The sequence below is a fragment of the Elaeis guineensis genome, chromosome 1, assembly GCF_000442705.2.
Source record: "Elaeis guineensis isolate ETL-2024a chromosome 1, EG11, whole genome shotgun sequence".
Classification (NCBI taxonomy): Eukaryota; Viridiplantae; Streptophyta; class Magnoliopsida; order Arecales; family Arecaceae; genus Elaeis; species Elaeis guineensis.
Window position 1 is genome coordinate 96,503,956 of NC_025993.2, and position 22,649 is coordinate 96,526,604.

Here is a 22,649-nt window from a genome sequence, read left to right on the forward strand (position 1 = left end):
TTATAGCCCTCCAGTACTTCTCTATATAACGCTAGAGAGAATGTAGGAAAAGAGAGATTTTTTATTTCTTCAAACCGGTGTGTTTAACCTAAAGGGTGAGAGGGATTTATATGCAGAAGGATGTGGCAGCTGGTTTGGAAACATATGCAATCGAAGGCTTTTTCAGTAACTAAAGTAAGTGGCAAGTGGTCAAAAATATTATAAATTTTAAAATATTTTATTTTTTATAAAAAAATTATTAATTTTCTAATATAATTTTTATTTTTATTTTTTTAAAAAATATAAATAAATTATTAATAATCAATTAAAATTTGAAACATCCAATGCACAAGTCACAACAAGGATATATATTAGCAAGTCCCAAACTGTACCCCGGAGCCAACCTGTTGACACCCCAAAAATCCAATCCATGTCCGATTCCAGAGAACCGAGCGCGAATCCCCGATAACGTGGCGACAGAGCAGCCTTTGCCATCCCTGTTACAAAGTCCAGTGCTCGGGTCCCCGTTCCCCTCGCCCCAATCTCCACACTCCCCCATCTCCCTCGCTCGCTAGCAGGGCGAGAGTGTGTGTGGGTGCGTGCTTCCAATAGTCTTAAGAAATGTCGAAGATCCTTCTTCTGAAACCGCCCCACGGCCGACTTCACGCCGTTAACCACAGCACCAGTCGCAGCGCTCTCTCCACCCTCCTCTCCTCCTCCAAACCCCCTCTCTCCCCACTTCTCCATATCTCCCCTTCCCTCCCCTCCTTCTCCTCTCCCCCTCCTCCCCTTCGCCGCTCCTCCCTCTCCTTCCCCCGCCGTATCTTCCCTGTTCGAGCCCTCGAGTCCTCCTCCACTGCAAGAACCGACAACGAAGACAAGGAGAAGTCCAAGGCCGGGGGAGAAGACGATGGAGCCCCGCCGTCTTCCTCTTCGACGACCGCCGAGTCCGGGACTGATGATGGGGTTTTGGTGGAGAAGGCGGGCTTAGATGGAGGCCTTCCCACTGGGGAGTTCGAGATGGAGGAGTTCGCGTGGTGGAAGAGCTTCGTCGTGAAGCTCCGGATGCTGTTCGCTTTCCCCTGGGAGCGCGTCAAGAAGGGCAGCGTGCTCACCATGAAACTCCGCGGCCAGGTTGGATTGTATTGGATTGGATGTTCTTCTTTTACAAACTCACCTCTCTGTTAATTTAACCCCTTCTACTATGTTTTCTTATGTTGGGTGGATGTCTGGTCTGGATACTACCTTTCAAAATTTTTTCAGTATCAAGCGATGAGCAGGAAGAAAGAAGAAATAAAATAAAAAAAAAAAAATCAAAATACGTGGATCAGCCATAGAAGGGTTCGTCTCCACGGGACATGCAAACTTCACTATGAAAAAAAAAATTTTACAAGAGAAAATCTCACTCTCAACTCTTGTACACCTAATTTTCTCTCACTAGAAATTTCTCTCACAAAAGTTCTCTCTCTTAGAAGACCCCCTAAATTCCTGAAGTGTCTGGCGACCGCTGTCCAGAAGCCTCTTGCTCCTTGTCTCTCAAAGCTTCTGCCTCTTTTTTTTTCTCGGGTTCCGTACGGCTCGTACGGCGTGAAAAAACCGAACCACTGCTTCTATTCTCTGTGTACAGAGTATTTTATAGACCTTAATCACGACTTAGACCATGATTAGGACTCCTTAATCAACCCAAATAATTTCTGGACCGTCGGATCAAGATCGGAAGCCATCCACGCCGTTTGATCGTGCTCTGATCCACGAAATAGTGTCGTGGACCACGTGAAATGCGTGGGAAACGCCCACGCGGTCCACAGGCCCAATCGTGGACCGCCCAATCCACAGTGGACCGGTGTAAAGGGCCAGGCAGGCCGCCTGGGCCTGGGCCGCGCCTGCACGCGGGCCCACGCACGGGCTGGGCCGCACGCCCGCCTGGTCCGCGCGCTCGGCTGGGCCGCCCGCCCACCTGGGTCGCGCGTCCCGCACGCCGCTGCCTGCGGCCGCACCGCTGCTGCCCGCCGCCGGCCGCCGGCGGTCCTCTGCCGTCTTGAGTCTCGTGCCGACTTCAAAAGCTCGTATCTCCTTCATCTGAGCTCCGTTTCGGGTGATCTTGATTTCGTTGGACTCCATTTTTCGCTGCGAACCTCGCTGTGGGCTCAATGTGGGCTGAATCTCGAGGCGTCAAATCCTAACAATCTCCATCTCGATTCGATATTCGACCTCTTCCAAACTCCGAGAGCTTCTGCATCTCCTCGCCCCCATGCCCTGGGACAATCGCCTGCTGATCATGGATGGGCAAACATGGGAGTCGAGCCAGGCTGCTCGATCCCATCTCCGTCGTATGCTGTGCTCCTCCTGACCTGAGACCTGCTCGGGGCATCATCCTGCGGCAATAGGAATCTCATCTTGCGACGTCGCCTCTCGTCCTTCCGAGTCTCCTGTCTCGTGTCTGATCCGCCTTTTGGAGCTCCACCTCGCTCTGGGCTCCACCTGGCTCCCGAAGCTCCACCTCGCATTGGGCTCCCCGTCAGGTACTAATGTCCTCTGCTCCCCTTCTTCCCCTCCAGCACAATCCTATCGCCACGTAACATCCTCAGGATTCCTCCACCAGCTATTGTCCTGTAGCCTCTTGAATCCAGTCTGCTAAATGAGATAAGATTCCGCCTGAAATCGGGTATGTATCGGACCTCCCCCAATCTCCTCACTGCACCGTCATGTGTCCTCCAGCTGACCGTCCCAATGCCTCTGATCGCACAGCTCGATCCATCCGGCAGATATACAGTGCCCTCACTGTTCTCCAGAGAGTCAAACTGCTCCTCTCTGCAACATACATGATAGGGGCATGCAGAATCTAATATCCACTGCTGGAAAGAAGTAAATACCTCGTCAGATATCTCCAAGACATCTCCATCTGAATTGCTGCCGGCCGTCGCTACAGTAGCCACTGTCCGATTTTTGAGTTGAGGACAATCTCTGGCTAGATGCCCCAACTCCTCACACCGGTAACACCTGGTTTTGCTCAAGTCCCTCTTGGACTTGGACCGCCCTCGTTGCGATCTTCTGTCACTCCGTCTATCGCCTCCTGCTCCTCCAGAAGCCACCAAAGCTGAGCTACCGCCACCTGAGCTCGAAGCTGGGTTCTCCCTCCTGAGAACCTCGTTCTGGAGTATCACTGCGGTGACCTCGTCTATCTTGATAGTGCTCTTCCCCACTAGAAGAGCAGTCACCAAGGACTCGTACGAAGGGGGAAACGACGTCAGCAAAACCAGCACCCTGGTCTTCTCCTCAACGTTCTCGCCAACGCTGAGGAGGTCGGTGAGGATCTTCTGGAAGTGGCTCAAATGCTCCTGCACGCTCTGTCCCTCAGTCATTCGCATTTGGTAAAACTGCCTCCAGAGAAAAAGTGAGTTGGTGAGAGACTTCGCCATATACAACTCCTCGAGCTTCGACCACAGCACCGTCGGAGAAGTCTCGCTCAGCACATGGATCACCACCTCATCCACCAGATACATGCGGATGGTACTCACCGTCTGCATCTGTAGCTGTTTCTAATCTCGCACCTCCATGGTGATCGGTTTCTCATCGCACAAGAGAGCATCGATCAACCCCTGTTGGATGAGCACGTCCTTCACCCTTGCCTGCCACAAGGAGAAGTTGCTCTTACCATTGAACTTGTTGATCTCCATCTTGATTGTTCCTGTCTTCTCCATCTTCAGTCTTGCTCACCACCACTATAATCTGCGTTCTTGTACCGCTTTGCTCTGATACTACTTGTTGGGTGGATGTCTGGCCTGGACATCACCTTCCAAGATCTTTTCAGTACCACGCGATGCAGCAGGAAGAAAGAAGAAATAAAATAAAAAGAAAAACAATCAAAATACGTGGATCAACCACAAAAGGGCTCGCCTCCACGGGGCATGCAAACTTCACTATGAAAAAGAAAATTTTACAAGAGGAGACCTCACCCTCAACCCTTGTATATCCAATTCTCTCTCACTAGAAGTTTTCCTCACAAAAGCTCTCTCTCTTGGAAGACCCCCTGAACCCCTGAAGTGTCTGGCGACCGCTGTCCAGGAGAGCCTCCTGCTCCTTGTCTTTCAACGCTTCCGCCTCTCTCTTCTCTTGGGTTCCGTACGGCTCGTACGGCGTGAAAAAACCGAACCACTGCCTCTGTTCTCTGTGTACAGGATATTTTATAGGCCTTAATCACGACTTAGACTATGATTAGGACTCCTTAATCAACCCAAATAACCCCTGGACTGTCGGATCAAGATCGGGAGCCACCCACGCCGTTTGATCTTGCTCCGGTCCACGGAATAGTGCCGTGGACTGCGTAAAACGCGTGGGAAACGCCGACGCGGTCCACAGGCCCAGCCGTGGACCGCCCGGTCCACGGTGGACCGGTGTAAAGGGCCAGGCAGGCCGCCTGGGCTTGGGCCGGGCCGCGCCTGCGCGGGGGCCCGCGCACGGGCTGGGCAGCGCGCGTCCCGCGCGTCGTCGCCTGCGGCCGCGCCGCTGCTGCCTGCCGCCGGCCGCCGACGGTCCTCCGCCGCCTCGAGTCTCGTGCCGACTTCAAAAGTTCGTATCTCCTTCATCCGAGCTCCGTTTCAGGTGATCTTCATTTCGTTGGACTCCATTTTTCGCCGCGAACCTCGCTGTGGGCTCAATCTCGAGGCGTCAAATCCTAATATCTTAAGATATGGTTAAATTACAGTTGGTCGATTATTGGGGGTTGTTGTGTATGGGAACAATTAACATGTTACGGAGGAATTCAAGAGCGGATATGAGTCTGACATTGCTATTCAATTATTTGATATTATTTTTTGTTGTCATTCTATATAGAACTTCATCTAGAATTTTCTTCTGTCATATTCATATGAAGAATGCAAATTAATGTTCTTTGCAATCTGTCATGGGTTCGTATTCTTCTTTCTTCTGTCTAGAATTTTCCTTTTGTTGAATTTTTCTCCCTTTGTTCTTTTCTTTTTTTGAGTTATACGTTTGCTTCTATAATGTTTGATAACTTTAAATGAAAAAAATAATGTTTCATAACCCTCACTAGTATCTAACATCCATAATTCATAGATAAGCTGCATTGGGGCCATTAAAACCTTGAGGAGATAGTACTGTGATTAAAAAAAAAAAAGCATGAAATGTTCAAATTTGTTATAATATTGAATTTGTTCATGTTGATGCAGATATCTGATCAGTTAAAAAGCCGCTTTGCTTCTGGGCTATCCTTACCTCAAATTTGCGAAAATTTCATTAAGGCAGCATATGATTCTCGTATATCTGGTATATATCTTCAAATAGAACCTCTTAGCTGTGGATGGGGCAAACTTGATGAAATACGAAGGCATATACTGGATTTCAAGAAGTCAGGTAAATGTGTAACAATTTACATTTGTTTACTTGCTACATTCCACCTTTATTGATTATAGAATGGACATTGTTATTACTCAATTTATTGATAAAATCAATTGCTGATACTTTACAGGTACATACTGGTGTACGTATGTTAGTTTTTATTCTTACATTGCCATACATTGATGAAATAACTTATGTATATCTAGCTGTCATGTTTTTCTTTTTTCTCCACTTTTTTTTAGATGCGACTTTTATTGTTAGAACAGAAATAATTTGCAAGATCATTTCCCATGGTCTGCTTATTTGTGCAGAGTGAAGTCAGAGATACAGTCGGTACAAACTTCGGTAGGTGCTATTGCTTGTGGACTAGGTGATGGAGGAAAAAAAAAATATTTTGTTATATTTTCAGATATTTTTCTCAGGCATTTGTAGAATTACTTTAGCATCTTGTTTTGATTAAGATTGGTGTATAAGAGTCATAGTTTAGTGATATATTTGTTTGGATAAGTTAGGAAATTATTAGGATTTCAATTTTAATTGTTCTTTGGAAAGTTTGCATATAGCAGAATTTTATATTGACTAAGAGTCTTTTATGGAATCAATCTATGTGAAAAGAGTCACTGGGTCATAATAGATAAGTCGAAGAGTCCTTCCTTAGGTAGCAAGAAAGTCTTCACTACTTTAGAGCCTATAAATGTGGGCCGATATAAATTGATGAATTTATGGTGATTATTGAGTTATTTTTGTGTGGATGTTTGTTGGCCACGTTTGGCCTTCTCTCCCCACCTTCTTCTGTACTATTATTCTCTTGTTGATCTTCTTTTGTGCTGTGAATAGATCAGATCACTCTCTATGTATCCATTGTTTGATCAAATCTGGTTGGAGGTTTTATATTGGATTATTCAATTAAGACTTAAGAAACCTTAGGTTTTGATTCAGCTAATCCTTCTATGTGTAACAAACTTTGAAGAAGACTCTTCTTGAACATCTTGTGCCCCTGATTTCAAATTCTGTTGGTAGCTGTCCCATTTTCAAGTTCTGGACAGAAGGACAACCAGTGATAGAAGTGCTTGCAGTCCTAATTCAACACTATTTTGGGGCCCGACACCTATTGCAGATAATCCCTAAAGTTGTCTTGCATCACTAAAAGAGTATATTTGCTGCTTGGAAGTACAGGAGCTTGATGAAACTTATGAGAGAATGTACAATGAAAGATAGGTAGAACAATGCGAATGTAGCTGGCCTCTAGAGTTAGGTAGATGGGTAGGGAAAATCTGTAACGTTGACCCCAAAATTTTAACAATCTAGTGATGGTGGTAAGCAAGGTTCGCCGAACTGATGCTGGAGGGTGTATTGGCCACCGAATAGTTCGACACAGTATGGGTCTGTTTAGTACTGTTCCAAGGTGTACGGAAACAGGGAGAGCCGGAGAGGAGGGAGGAGAGAGAGAAAAGAGAGAGAATTTGAGATGAAGGGAGGGAGGGGGGTGGAGAGGTTGAGAGAGAGGGCTCAAAAGTTCTCATCATTGTCGGGAGGACCCTTTAATCCCTAGACCTGGGGTTGGGGTCGAGAGAGAGGGAGGGGAGGGAAAGCATTGAGGAGGGGCATGCTCAGAGTGGTCATGAACCCTGAGGGAGGTTGCTATGATCACTACAGATGGGGGGATGGAGGTCTCGAAAGATCACGAGTTGAAGGGGGCGACGGGGGTGCTTTTTACCAAGGGTTTTAATCCAACTGAGCCAGGAGGAGGGTTAGAGCTGATTTAATCAAATGATAAACCAAGATTAGAGCCAGTTTGGCCTATTTACTGAGTCCTAGTTTCCTATTTGTTTGGTTCACTATGCCTTAAACCAAATGATTCGGGTGGTACGGTGAACCATGTTGGTGAGTATCACTGTGTTAACTAGTTGCTTCTTGAAGGCTGCTAGTCCCTAGGTCCCAACGAAGAGTCAACAATAGTAAGGAATTGTTGGAAAATTCTCTTCAAGTGTTAAGAGAGAGAATCTATGGTATGCATTCTGTGAAGCCAGCCTACCTTGCCTTTGTTGCTGACATAATTGTTCAAGGCTTGCGCACATCAACGGTTGAAAGAGTCACTGTGATGTTTAACAAATTAGGATGATTTATATCATCAATGCAAGCACAGGATAATCCTTATTGGCTTTCAACTGATCAAGTTGTTTAAAATTAAAAGACTGGTTCATAATTAAAGCTATATTTCATGTATTCTTTGGTGAGAAATTCAGAAAGAATGTGGTGCTTCATTAGTTAATGCCATGGTTATTAGTTAGAACAACCTAACAACCTTACATAATGGAAGCATTGGTCTTCATGGAAAATAGGATTGACTTAAAAGACATGAGCCATAGACGTACAGCATTACACCTAGTTTGGCAATGTTTTGTTACATGGTTGCATTTTTTTTGTTTTCTCTTTTTTTCCTCCCAATGGCAAATTGTTATTTTTCTTTAAGTTTGGGTTCATAGGATATGACTATAGTTTTTTGCTGGCCCCCAACCTACTACAACCTCCTTTTTTTGTGCTTGGAATTGGTTATGTACAAGTATTATGCATTAAGCATAACAGATGTGGAGTTAACACAACATAGGCAGGGTTAAAAGTGAATCCAATGCGAGGATTTGAGCCTGGGTCTCTTGAGTGAGAGCTAAGCAAGGTTTGTATCCTAATTGGATGGCTGAACCGTACCAACAGCCTACCAGTGCAGTTCGGATGTTTGATTTGGAACACTGGCGAAAATGGGGCGAGGGAGAAGGAAAGAGAGGAAGAGGGGGGGCGGAGGGAATGAGAGGAAAAGGCCGTTGGTGGCCCGCTGCGGCATCAGAGGGTCATCGAGGCCTCTGGGGCTTCGCCCTCCTCTGAGAGAGGAGATTGGAGATTAGAGGGAGCTAGAGAGAGGCGAGAGGGACAGAAATGAAGATAAGGGAAGGTGGTAGGGAGGTCGTCGGAGGGCTGTCAGATGGCTGTTGAGGCCGTTAGATGGTTGAAATCAATCCCATGGTGTCCGTGGGGTCGAAACAAGGATGACCTACCCTTATTCATCACGTAAGGTTTTTTTTATGTGATGCATAGTCAAGGTGGCAACCCCATTGTGTATCGCATAAAAAAGATTTACACGATGAACAGGGGTGGGTTGCCCTTGTTTCGACCCTACAGACGTTGTGGGCTTGATTTAGGCTGTCCAGCGGCCTCTTTACTGCCTTCTTCTCCCTCCATTTCTCTCTCTCCCTCTCAAATCTCTATTCTCCTATTTCAGAGGAGGGTGGCACCTCGGAGGCCTCGATGGCCCTCCGGTGGCCACCACCGGTGTTTGCACTGGCCACCCTTTCCTTCTCTCTCTCTCACTTCCTCCCCCCTCTCTCTCTTCCTTTTCATTGCTCCTCCCCCACTTTTGTTCCATGTTAGTTTGGGCCTAGTATGGTTCGGTGCTGACCTATATCGTCTGCCAATTGATACAGTGTTCGGTTTCGAGTCGGCAAACCTTGGAGTCAAGCATCCCTAGACAAATGGATCTATCACCAGCACGAAGGAGTAATTTGATACATGTAGAAGGAATAAGGAGCATAGAGGTATCTAAAAATCAAATGGGATGGAGTAGTAAGAAAGGACTTTGTATCTCAACATCTTTTAAAAGTATAGCCGTAAACTGAGTTAAATGGAGGAAAAAGGATCCATGTAGCAACCCAACTAGTTTGAGATTAAGGCTTTAGTTGAGTTGAATTGAGTTTAATGGCATATTGCTTTTTATATTTCTTGTAGTTTTTTACAAAGTCATAGCTTATGCTGGTGAAACTAATTGTGCTTATAGAAATATGTGATTGTGATTTTTTATTATTCTCAACTTCTTACTTTGTCCCTTGTTTTTTTTTTTTTTTAATAATAATTTTGATCTGTTCTGTTTTATAAACTTTGTAGGAAAGTTTATTGTAAGCTACGTTCCTATATGTGGAGAGAAAGAGTATTATCTTGCATGTGCTTGTGGAGAGCTGTATGTCCCACCCAGTGCTTATGTTGCATTGTGTGGTTTGGTAGTTCAATCATCATTCCTTGGGGGTAAGTTTATTTGTCCTCCAAAAATATGTTAAATGATATGAACACTAATTATGCTTGTAGATTTCTTATCTTTATTCACTGCTTTATTTCTTTCTTTTTTGGGTAAATGCATTGAGAATGCTGTTATGGTTTTTTCTTGTCATGTTCATGCCTTTCTATGTTTGTAACCACAGAAGATAATTTTCTTCTCTGAACAATAAGAAGACATTGGCAAATTATGTATTTACAATATGTACTATATGTCATATTGAATTAAACATAGATGCATTTCCATTAGCAAATAATATGCAAGATACACATAAAACCAAGCGAAAAAGGATTTTAGTTTAAAAAAAAACTGAATGTGGTTTTTTGATAGGGAATTAACCCATCAGTGACAAGAAAGCTGTTATAAGATTTGCCATACCGTGCCGAACCGGCCGACACCCCATCTCGTACCGGACCGGCGGAGAATCGGCACAATTCGACCGGTAAAATCGGTACACCGGCGGTACCGAAGAAAAAAGAACGAAAAGTAAGAAAGAGAGAGAGGGGAGGGGAGGGAGGGAGGTGGGAGCCGTCGGAGGCCGGCTGCAGCCGTCGGAGGGCTTCAGAGCCCCGTATCGTCCGATAGGACTTTCAAGAGAGCAAAAAAGAGAAAGAGAGCGCTCGGAGGGGGGACGGAGAACCTACCGGACGGACGGTGCCTCCGTTGCGAGGCTCCTGGTGGCCGGCGAGTCGACGCCGATGGCCTGAGGGCAGTCGAGCGGGCGGAGCCTCTCCGCTGCTCCGCCCCTTTCTTTTTCGAAACAGGCGACATCTGTTTCAATTTTTTCTTTTTTTTTTTTTGTTTTAAACTTATGAAGTCGGCAAATGGGTTGCCGACTTAAGAATTTTTTTTAAAAGAAACAAAAATCGTGAAGCCGGCAAATCGTTTGCCAACTTCACTTAAAACCATGTTTTTTAAAAAAAATTGCAAAACAGGGGCAATGCCCCTGTTTCACGCCTGCGGCGCCGCGTGCGTGGACGGCGCTGTCCGACGGCCACGGCGGCTCCGCCGGCTCCTTCCCCTCCCTCTTTTTTTTTCTTCCTCTTTCTCTCTCTTTATTTCTCTCTATTTCTCTCTTTTTTTCTTCCGGTTTGGGTCATCGGTTCGGTACGGTATGAAACCATACCGAACCGTCGGCCGGCCGGCGGTATCGGTTCAGCATACCTTGTGTTATACTGAAAGCAAATAGATGATTACCTCTTCCTCAATATAAATCAACTGCCAATGGCTCCTATTGTATGTGCTTTTGTCACTGCTGCTCAAAATTCAGTGCTGGTTCTCTTCTCCACTTCATATGGTGGTTTCAGCAATCTTTTTGAGGCATCTCAAGGATTCCTTCTCTAAGTAATGCAAAGAAGAGTGCAACTTGTCCACTTGATAAGAAAAATGGCAAAGAGAAATGCATCTTTTCTACTTTGGTAGTAGGTTCTTTATGTTGTTCCTGTACCTCACAACTTTGCCAAGGGATCTTAGACATCCTTTCACTACTATGATATATTATTGCTATGTTGCTCTGCTTTTCTTGCCTTGATTGGCTTTCAATTCCATTGTAGGAAATTATTTTCTTGCTATTTGTGTTTATCTTAGTAGATTTTGGTCCTGTAATATCTTCTTTCTTTTTGCTTCACAATGGCTGAGATAGGTGGGGAAGGAAAACATGCGAAACATTTTGTTAATATGTCATATAAGTTTAATTGGGCTTCTACGACCATTTGAGAAGAGTTCCCAAGTACTTGGCATTTTGTAGCTATTGAAAATCTACCAAGCGGACCTACAGGTAGAGGCAGGTAGTATATTCTTACATGTGCATGTTGGTTTAGCTTTCCTCCTTTTGGAAAATTTTCATCTTTTGTTTCTCATAGTTCTTCCCTTACATGCTCCTCTAAATAAAACTTGCATTTTTCAACAAAATAGGTGGTAAAAAATTATAATCCTTAGTTTCTGTTTTGAAGGCATTATGGCAAGAGTTAAAAATAGAAAATTGGATAGGTTCTCTTGGCTTTAACAGAGATTCGTCTCACTTCACATGCTTATTGTAGCCACTCTTTCCAGCTCTTCCACACTAATTTCTAGCTAGGAATGTGACTATGAGCATAATAAAGGAATTTGACTTCACTTTATTTTGATCTTCCTCTTCCTGTTGGTATCTCCTCACAGTATCAGTGCTCTGACATGGCTTGGCATGATTTATATAAGGCCCCTTTCTCTGTCAAATCCCACCTATTATCACCTAAAGCCCATGAAATGTTACTTTGAGTCACATTCCAGACAATTCAATGGAGATAATGGAAACTTATTATTTATTTATTTTTCTCGTGGATTATGGGCGGATGAGGAAATTCTGACATTCTCAGAAATAAATGGCTTGGTGTTTTATCCAGGAGGAGTTTGTGAACTGAAGCCATATGAAACTTATGCAGTGATTATTAAAAATAAACTTCTTCAACCGGTTTGCCTGTTTGGAGAGCAGATTTTCAGTTTTGTTCCTTGTTTAATTGTGTTGTTTTCTTTTTTCTTCATTTTATACAACTTTAGGGCCTTGGAATTATGGCTGTTTGGCACCTTCTCTAGGTTGTACTACCTCGAATGATTGCAATTCAGCAACTATTAACCGTGGATGCCTTTGCTTGAAAACACAGGTTAACATCCAAAAAAAGAGAAAATATAGAAAAGGATACCAAATTTTTTGGTATAATGCGTACTAGTTTTATGTGCACTAAAGAAAGGTTAAATTATTAACATAATAAATAGTTAGAAAAATGTGAAAAAAATTCAGTAAGTGAATGTCAAATGGAAAAAGCATGCAAGCCATCATGGTTGGATATACGTTAATTTGTAGATGACCATGGTCCATCTCCATTTAAAAACTGAACTGGTTACTCTGTCCAGGTTATGAGGTTGATGTGTAGATAATAATAAAAGTAATCTTAATGTTAAATTTGCATGTAGTTGAATGTGATTATAACTGCAGATTAAACATGAATTCAGTTTTCTAATTTGACTGGAATGAGCACTTGTTTTCGCAGGGGTTCTAGAGAAAGTAGGAATTGAACCACAAATACAGCGCATTGGTAAATATAAAAGCGCCGGAGATCAACTCTCACGTAAAAGCATGTCACAAGAAGTTTGTGAAATGCTGACTTCATTGCTTGATAGTATTTATGGAAATTGGCTGGATACAATTTCTTCAACTCAAGGTTAATTTATTTATCTTATCCAATTACTGTTGCTCAGTTTTGAAAGCAAGGTTCCTAGGATGGTTAATTTTTCTGTTACAGGAAAGACAAGAGAAGAAATTGAAAATTTTATCAACACAGGAGTTTACCAAGTAGAAAGACTTAAAGAAGAAGGCTGGATAACAAATATCATGTATGATGATGAGGTGCAAATTTCTGCCTGAGCCATTAGCCAAGATGTGAAGCACATGGAAACACAAATATAAATGAAAACTTTGATGCTGAATCTTATCATATGTCAATAATTCTTAATATTCTCTCCTTGATATATTTTTCTTTTCAAATGAGTATTGTTTCTGTATTATTATTATTATTATTATTATTATTATTATTATTATTATTATTATTATTATTATTATTGTTTTTAACATTCCTGTGCCTTGACATTTCTTGGTTAAATTAGTTAGCGTCCCGCTCGTCTCCCCATTTTGCTAATGCAAAATACATGGAAGCAAACACCATTAGAAAACAATAAAAAAAAAAAAAGAAACATTATTTCAGAGGTCTAACATTATTTCAGAGGTCTATACACTCTTTGGGGTACACGATTGAGCATATTGTTTGTAAGATTATTCAGATATATCTATATTGTGCATTAAGCTTCTAGCAGCTTCACCATTTAATGGTGTGCTGGCAGCACTTAAATCCTTGAACAATATACCGAGTCTTGATTTTGGCAATGAAGAATTGAAAGATCTTGGACAATTCAGGATTACTCTTCTCATTAGGTATTGTCAAATCTGTCCAGAATTGATTAGTTGAATGTTGTTATCCTCCTAAATTGGGCAACTTCTGAAAGCGGGATATGAGATCAACATACTATTTTGTGTCTTAGGGTTTCTTTGTTGGAAAAGTGGTTGTCAGCTGTCTTTCTAACCAATCTTCCCCATGCAACTTCAATAACAAAAGATTGGCTTAACACAAGAGCACTTGTTTATGTCATTGAATGATGTCCAGAATGGCGGTCCCATTAATGTGGTGACTTTTAAGTTGATGTGACAAGTTCTCCTGTTCAAATTTTGTAGCCCTCCAATCTGGTGTCCTCTAGAAAATCAGTCTTTAGATCTTTGAAGAGCAATGATTTGGAAAACAACAACAAAATGTTAATGCAATTGCCAATTTCCTCGTAAACAGGTGACTCATGGGGCAGTTAGAATTTTATATATGTAGGGTAGAACAAGAGTGACCAGAATCAATTTCAGACACTTGAACATGTAGGATTCACCTGTTTCACATATGCAATGGGTTAATTTGATTCACCTAAGAATGAAATTGTGATTTCTGTTATTGTGATTGGTGCTCTATTCAATAACGTAAGAAATTGATTTATGAGATAACAAACAGTGACTCCTTAGCATAGATAGGGAGAAGTCATGATTACATGGAGAACATTGAGTCACTGGATATAGATTATATGCTTAACAATATTAGAAGTTTGTCTTCTTTCTAATTTTTGACGATGTAAATGTTTTTGATGAATTTTTAATCACTTTAAGATGTTCTAGGTGGCCTATGATTGGTCTGGTTGCACATATTGTGCTACCAACTGTGGGACATGATGATATAGTATTGTAGTTTAGGCCCAAACAACACAGAACAACCCAATCGACAGATAGTGTAAGAAGGGATGAAGCTAATGAAATATGATTAGAAATCCACATTCTTTTACAGCAGCCACCTTGATTTCAACTCTTTATGAAACATTGTCATACAACTCCTTTTACTTTGGCTGATGATATCCTCTAACCAACTGTGATATTACAACTATTTGTATTGTTTTTGCTGCATGGCAATTGAATTGGACAACTGAAGAAATAGACATAGCTCTAATGATAGGAGGATGAACTGTTAAAAGCTTCTCATTCCTTTTTGTAGTCGGGTCAGCATTTTCACAATAAGAAACTGCCTTTACATTTTTTTTTCTTGATCTTATAATGCAGGTTATGTCAATGTTGAAGGAGAGACTGGGACAAAAGGATAAGAAAAATCTTCTCATTGTTGACTACAGGTAATCAACATCTTCAGGAGATCATAGAAAGGTATTGTTGCAGGGAATTGCATTTACTGTGAATTTAATGTCATCATTGTGGTCGTGCTTGTTTTTTAAGAAAAAAAATGAGGTCACCGTGATTATTTCTACAGCTGCTTTTTTTTTTTCTTGAACAAATAGCCATAATTGTGGTGGTGCTTGTTAAAAAAGAAAAATTGAGGTAACAGTGATTATTTCTACAGCTGCTTTTTCCCTTTTTTTAAATAAATAGCCGTAATTTTCAGGGTTTAGTTGGTTTATTCACTGGCAACCACTATTATGTTCTCCCTGCATGTTGAAAATTCCTGTCACTTATTTTTCCTTGGTTTAGTAATGTCATGAAATCTGAGTCCAAAAAATATTGGAGATACTTTGAAAAGCTAATTTTAATGCGTTATCTATGTCTTCTTCAGCATGCTAAGGATGTGAACTTCTATGTTCTTTTATGTTTCCTAATTAAGTTAGCGGTCCTAACTTCATCCCAAGTAAAGCTATATTACATGTTTGACATATAAGATCATTTTCAATCATCTTTCCATAAAAAAAAGTTGAGCTATATTACAAACTTAACATATATGACCTTTTACATTCTTGAGGTATCATTTTGGCTTTGGTGACCTTTCGCTCTTGCTAGAATGTGATATTGTTTTTCGGGTATAGTTCTCCAAGTTTAAATGGTCCCTAAACTTTAAAAATCTCTAATTAGGTCCCTGCTCTTTAGAGTTTTACTTTTGTTTTAATGTTGTCCTTTTGGCCACTTTCGGCCAATTTCTAGTTTCGAAAAGTTGCATGTGATGTATACCTGACATTGTTTTTCTTGCTAGAACCAGTGCCAGCATCTGGGTGATGATGTGGCATAATAGGTGGAGATTATTATTTTGATGATGTGGCGTATGGGTGATAATATAGCATATGGGTGATTCTATGACATAGCATGTGCCACAGTGGAATTTACTGTCCAACAGTATTCGATCAATGAGTGACATCATCACCTATATATCATATCATCACCCATATACCATAACTTATATTTTTGATTCTCTAAGTTTCACAAAAGTTTTTGCATGGTCTTTATAGTTTAAAAATCTCTAATTAGGTCCCTCGATTTTCAAGTATGATCTAATGTAGCCTTTTCAGCCGATTCCAGCTAGTTTTTAACATCAAGAATGCCCAAAACTTCTAATTAGGACCCACATACCTCCCTTCCTCCTCCTTCATGGCCTTTCCTTTGTCTTTGGCACCCTGCTCCTTTCTCCTCCACTTGGGATGACCCAACATCCACACCCCCCCTCCCCAAAAAAAAAAAAAATCTCCCCCTCCACCCTCGGCAACGACCGAGCACCACCACCCTTGTGACAACTCATCCCCTTTGCCTCCTCATGCGGCTATCCTCCTTCCACTTTGCCTTCGCCATGGCGTCGTGCTTGCTTTGCCTCGACTTCCTCCACTGGGCCCTCGCCCATTAAAAACAATTAAAACCGCATCAAACTTTTGAGCGGTAAGCAAGATCCTATTTGGTTTAGCATAAGTAGGTCGAGCAGAGCCCATTTGGGCCATTTTCTTTTTTAGAGCAATTTCAAGAATTCATTCTAGTATTAGTTCATGTCAACCAAATTCCTAAAGTGGATTCTCAATGGATAGATTTGACTTTGGATATATGATTACGAGCAACGAAATTGTCTAATCTTTTCCTTCCTCCATAATTCCTTGGGCTTTCTCTCCTCTCAACTTCCTCTTGGACAACCACATGCAAGGAAGGCGAAATCAGAATTGAGACTTGTGTTGGCTGGCCAGCGGTACGAGTCGGTATGGTTTCATACTGGATCGGACCGGTACAAACCGACAGAGGAGAAAAAGGGTACTGGGGAGGAGAAAAAGACAGAGAGATAGAGTGGGAGAGAAAGAAAAGGAGGGAGGGGAAGCCATCAGAGAGACCATCGGAGGGCTTTCGGCTGGCCGTTGTGGCTGTCGGACGGTGCAATCGACGCTTGTGATGCCACGAGTGTGAAACAGGGGCGATCGTCTTTTTTTCACAGGTTTATTTTCAAAAAATCTTGATTATAGTGAATCTGGCAATGGATTTATCTGCTTCACTTAAGGAAAGCCGGCAAACCCATCGCCAGCTTCACTGTTTTTAATTTTTCTAAAAAAATTTCTCAAACAGTAAAGCCGATAATGGATTTGCCGGCTTCATTATTCATCGTTATTTTTAAAAAAAATGCAATGAGTGAACAAGGGTGGTCACTCCTATTCTGCAGCCGCAGCTCCGCCTGCACATTTTCTGCCATCTGGTGGCTATGGCGGCCATCCAACACCCTTTGATAGCCTCTCCGCCAGTGGCATCCCCCTCTAGTATCGTCGCTCCCCTCTCTCTCTTGATTAATTATCCTACCAGACGACACCAAGCTACGGAGGCCTCCACGGTCCTTCGCGGCCTTAGCAGGCCATCGCTCCGGCAGCATCGTCCCCTCTTTTCCTCCCCTTCTCCTCTCTCTCTCTCTTTCTCTTTCTTTCCCTCTCCATCCAATGTTCCAATTTGCTCAGTTGAACCGTCTCGGTTTGCCGTCGGTACAGCTCAGAATGTCTTGAACCATCTGGTTCGGCGAATGCTGACCACACATCTCCTACTCTTCTTTGTATTCTTTCCCATCATTTTTTTAATTGGTTGGGATTGTCTTTGATTTGAGTTTGGGCTATAAAGGATCAGTCCTACAATCATAGCCATCCATGTACTGCTGTAATCTGTGTATTGCAGGAGGACCATAATCCAAACTCTTCTTTAACTTCTTCAATCTCCTTGCTCTTCTTGTTGATGCCTATCAAGATTCCATCATGTAGATCTTCAATCTTTTGTGCAATATATTGCAAATATCCTCTTGAAACAATGGCAAAAGTTAGACGGCCAATCAAGAAATATGAGGAAGAAAACCCTAATTAATATCATACATATAACTTTGACTCTCATCATCAGTGAGGAAAAACAAACAATCTGAAAATAATAGTTCTTTGTAAAAAAGTCAAACTTCTTCTAAAGCCCAATGTTTCCGATTCTTTAGGTCCTTTGTCCACGGTATTAAACCTTAAAAATCTATAGCACCCCTTGCATCTCTAGAAGTGTTGTTCATGTTGGGAGGGTTGACAAGTTGCTGGCTCGCCCAAAGATACTGTTTTTGGCCTAATGCCATTGAATAAAGTTGGGAAGAGGTGGGGCAGCCTCCAAAATTAGCACGTCATGAAGAGCTCCCTTCCAAATATGTTTGGGGACATGACGTTAATATTAAGATATAAATGTTACATGTCATTGGTGGTCAATCCGTTATTGCCAAAGCAATGAAAAGATGAGCATTCGGTCCATAACAGCATTACTTCTTTGTTTTCGCTTATAGAATGTGAGAATCTTGCTCATTGCTGAGGGCAGTAGGACATCTCCCATCTTCCAACATTGGTCTTCCAATACATGGGAGTTGATTACATGGAAGTCCCTTTTGCTAGGTGGTAGGAGAAACTTTTTGTGCATATGAGCTGCCCCTGTTTTTTGTTTTCAAAATCTAGTGTACCTTTGGAACAGATCTAAGCGGGTGCCTTTTTTTCTGGAGAGTGGAAGGGGTAAATTAAGTCAGAAACTGGTTGGAATTGGTTGAAAAGGCTATGTTAAATCACACTTGAAAATCTAGGGACCTCATTAGAGATTTTTAAACTATGAGGATCATGTAAAAATATTTGTGAAACTTAGAGCATCCAAAATATAATTTATGGTATACAGATGATGACGTGGTATATGAATGATGATGTGGCATATGGGTGATGATGTGACACTCAACAATTGGATATTTTTGGGTAGAAAACTCCACTATGGCATATGCTGTGTGCCATTTCATCACCCATACACCACATCATCACCTATGTGCCACATTATCGAAATAAAAATTTCCACCTGTTATGCCATGTCATTATCCATATGCTGATAGTGGTGCTAACAAGGAAAAGAATACCATGTGTGCATCACATGCAACTTTTTGGATCTGGAAATTGGTCGGAAGTGGCCAGGGGGACGTCATTAAACTGCAAGTAAAATTTCAAGGACCTAATTTGAGGGTTTTGAAGTTAAGGGACTATGTAAAAATGCGACCTAAAGTTGGAGTACTAAAACCATATGTTACCCTTGTTTTTATGTAGTAGGTGTTAGATGTCTCTTTATTTGAGATGAAATTTTGATCTCCCCCTTTTTGATTTAATTACGCCTATAGCTTTTAGGGGACAGTTATGATTTGGCTATTCACTTCATCCAAATTTTATACGTATTGGGGTTGGCTCTTTGAAACCCATCTTTTGGATTGTTTTCTTGCACTGGATGGGCCTGCATGTTCCAAATAATCATTGCCTAAAGGGGCAAATGGAGTCAGGGGAACAAAACTCCTATTAATTTTCTTTGGTTGTATGTTTGGCTTAATGGTCGGGATGAGTTTAATTAAAGTCAATATTTTATATTTTAATGTGTTCTTAAAATTGGAGTTTTTAAATATTCATGACGAAAATATGTAGGAATGAGGCCATTTCCAAGATAGTGATGATGGATGAATGGTTTTCTTTCTAATGTTGGGTCTGTTCCTTTGTCCTTTTTCTTCCTGACTCTTTTTTCTACATTGAAGCTTGAGGATTTTCCTCCATAATTAGCATTTCTTCAGCCTGGAATATAGATTTGTTCCATGCACAGATGCGCTAGTCTTTTGACTGACAGATCTGAGTCGAATTTCAGGTCTAGATGATCTGTGGGTTTAATCAACTGGACCTCCTCTACCTCTCTCACCATAATATGAATGTGAGCATGAGTTCTATGGGTATATTCTTGGACCATTATTCTTCAGAGTCTCATCTCCTGACATTTGAGCCCACACCTTGTATTCAAGACCGATTCACAAATCAAAATGAGCCACAGAGGTTCATTTTATCGGTGTTTTGCATTAAACTAATGTTCATTCAATCGCTCTCTTTATTAGATGACCACTAGTTTAACATAATCACAGCAGAATTATTACACTTATTTAGAAGATTTTAAGGTTAATTTATTCTGATCAGGCATCCAAACAGGTCATTTTTGACCAAAAATTTCATTGTCATGATATTGAAATGTCGCATGCCTCTTTGTCAGTTCAAACTTTGATAACTGTGCATGACTTTATGTGAGTTCTGTTTCATCCTTATGTCTTAGTAAATTATTTCTAAGATAAAATCTATTTTCTTCAAAACTTGCATCTTGAACTTCATTTTTTGGACAAGCATAGTTGTAAAGAGAATGATCTCAGGCACATTGTTTCATGAAATTTACCCTATGGGATGATGTTGATGAATGGGACATTCTTAGAGGGCTTTTAGTATCTAAACAAATGATAAGCAGCAAAGAAATATTATCTAGTTCACAAGATGGAACACAGCATCATCATGTGAATGATTTAAAATGATTCCCCTGATATTTGCTGTATGCTGAGTTACTAAGAAAAACACCAAGTAGAATGTGGATTGAGTCTGATTTCTCTTCATAATCTTGCTTTATGCAATTTCAAACATGGTCTCAAATCTTAGTGAGACGTCATTGGGACGATGTACCGATCTGAGCGTCAGGATACGACCGTCCCTGTCATTATCCCAGCATCCTGATCGACATGTTTTGGAACATCCTCTAATCCAAGTGCTGGGATGGAGCAGTACAGCATTGTGTCCCATTCCATGGGCAAACCAGGACAGCCCTGTCCCATGGGACTTAAAGCATTGATTTCAAATAATTTGCTGCTGCAATATCATATCTATTTGGAGTCATTTCCTTTCAGAAATTGTATTATGTTAGCTCCGGTATTCATTTCATTGGTATCTAATTTGATTATATATATGTATGTTTGTATGTATGTATGTATGCATGCATGTATGTGTGTATGAATGTATGTTATTTTCTGGATCTACTGGTTATGAACTGTATCTTATGCCAATGCTCTGATACTTTATTTGTCTCTAATTTATTTAATAGTTTCATAGCCAAAAAAAAAAAAGGAAAAAGAAAAAGCCATGGCATACATATAACATACAACATACTACAGCTTATGGGTTACCAAATAATTTTTATGCAATTATAGGCTTTGGATGATAAGGTCCTTGACTCCTTGTAATGTATGAGCAATTTCTTAATATCACTGTAGGATTTCGTTGTTGCTTTGCTGGTTAAACCTAAACTTTCACTTGTAACTGTGACCAGCAACTACTCATGGTAAAAAATTTGAATATGTTTCTTTTAACTTTATTCCATGCAGCATAGATATGATAAATGCAGTCTTCGTCTGAACATTTTACTGTTGGTAATTGAACAAGGGTTACTGAACTTTCTTTCTTTGTTTCTTAACCACAGTAAATACTCTAAAGTAAGAAAATGGACACTTGGGTTGGAAGGAGGAAAAGTACAAATTGCTATAATTAGGGCTTCTGGAAGCATTAGTCGTACTCGTAGTCCATTAAGCATCCCTAGCTCTAGCATTGTTGGTGAACAACTAATTGAGAAGATCCGTACTGTTAGAGGTTGGTGTACTTGCTGTCCAGCTTTTATATATTGCATTGACAATTAATCTGTTAATTGCTGTGTTATATTAAATCATCAAGATTCTGTTGTGCCTGATGATTCCAAAATATTGCAGGAGGGGCCTTACAATTGGCATGATGTTATTGCAATTGAAACTCTTGTAGTGATACAACTGAAAGGATTATCATTGATCAACTCTATTTTCTACAAGCTTTACTTTTTTTCCTTAGGACAATGGCATTTTATGCACTTTACTAGGAAATGTACTGGCATCTTTTGCACGTCCGCTACCATTATCCTTGCCAATTTACCAACATATATATAATGTTATAAATAGGTAACATCTTGGGTAAATTTTAATTGGAAAGATGCTTTTAGTCAGTGGATTAGTGCATAGAGCTGTCTGAGAACTAGCATGAGCATAGCCAATTATGTGTAAGCAATCAGAATGCCAAGGTAGTAGGAAGTTGATATGAGAACGGCTAATCAAGAGCTACTAGAAATCATTAGTACTTTTTGCAGAACATAAATTTGCACAAGTAGTGCATAAATTAGTCACATCATATAGGAACTGCAATCAAAAGGTCACATTTGACTACACTGTTCTTCTCTCTTTATCTATTGTCTGTTTGAATATTCAGACGTGATATATGGATCTGCCTAATTTTGTGGCACAGACAGTTCAATTATTTCACATTTAGTATGTTATCTTAATTTAAGGAAAATGTCTTTTTTACTTTGTCGATATGGTGTCTGATGTTATCTGATATTTTCATACCAACAAGATTCTTGATTAACATGGCTTTTTTTTTTTAATCCAATTTTTAAATTTGTGGCCAACTAATGCTAGAATACCATCCATGTCAAAATTGCCATGAATGTGAATAAATCAAATTATTATTTTAAAAATAAATATTGTTGTCTTTGCTAGATTTTCAGCCTGACACATTTAGCACAAGGACTGCCCAAACAGTCCTTCAGCCCCCAATGACAAGACACTTAGAAGTCAAACCTCCATAAATGAGCATGTCATTTTCCAAAACTGCCATTTGAAAGGAAGAAAAATTAAACATATAAAAAGATAGAAGGACAGAAATGCCTACTATCAGTTACCATGAGTCATATCTATAATACTCCCATCATCCAGCCTTCACCTAGGGGGGGGATGAAGATGCAGCTCACTGAGTAGTGTTTTTTATGTGTAGATGAAAGATATACAGAAAAGAGGTGCGATTTGCTAGGTTGATGTTTTTCTCCAACGAAAAAATAGGAATCAGATGTTGGCCCACCATGGTGCTCTGAGGAAAAATTATCTTGCAAAGAATTTGATGTCCCTGTCAAATAATTGAATAGTGAATACATGTCTAGTTTCATGGGATTAAAATA

The 22,649-nt window shown here is 40.9% G+C and overlaps 1 protein-coding gene across 2 annotated transcripts in view; it reads left to right on the forward strand.

Moving 5' to 3' along the window:
- Positions 1-382: 382 nt before the first annotated feature.
- LOC105032884 (serine protease SPPA, chloroplastic) overlaps positions 383-22,649 on the forward strand; it is a 42,226-nt gene continuing 19,959 nt past the window's right edge. The window contains exons 1-7 of one of the 2 annotated variants that reach the window (XM_010907476.4): positions 383-1,113; positions 5,169-5,352; positions 9,271-9,408; positions 12,463-12,633; positions 12,715-12,818; positions 14,613-14,680; positions 21,096-21,262. In XM_010907476.4, the coding sequence (XP_010905778.1) occupies positions 601-1,113; positions 5,169-5,352; positions 9,271-9,408; positions 12,463-12,633; positions 12,715-12,818; positions 14,613-14,680; positions 21,096-21,262 (1,345 nt within the window). In that variant the 5' untranslated portion in view covers positions 383-600. The remainder of the gene's footprint in view (positions 1,114-5,168; positions 5,353-9,270; positions 9,409-12,462; positions 12,634-12,714; positions 12,819-14,612; positions 14,681-21,095; positions 21,263-22,649) is intronic. The other variant, XM_010907477.4, reaches the window with a different exon arrangement.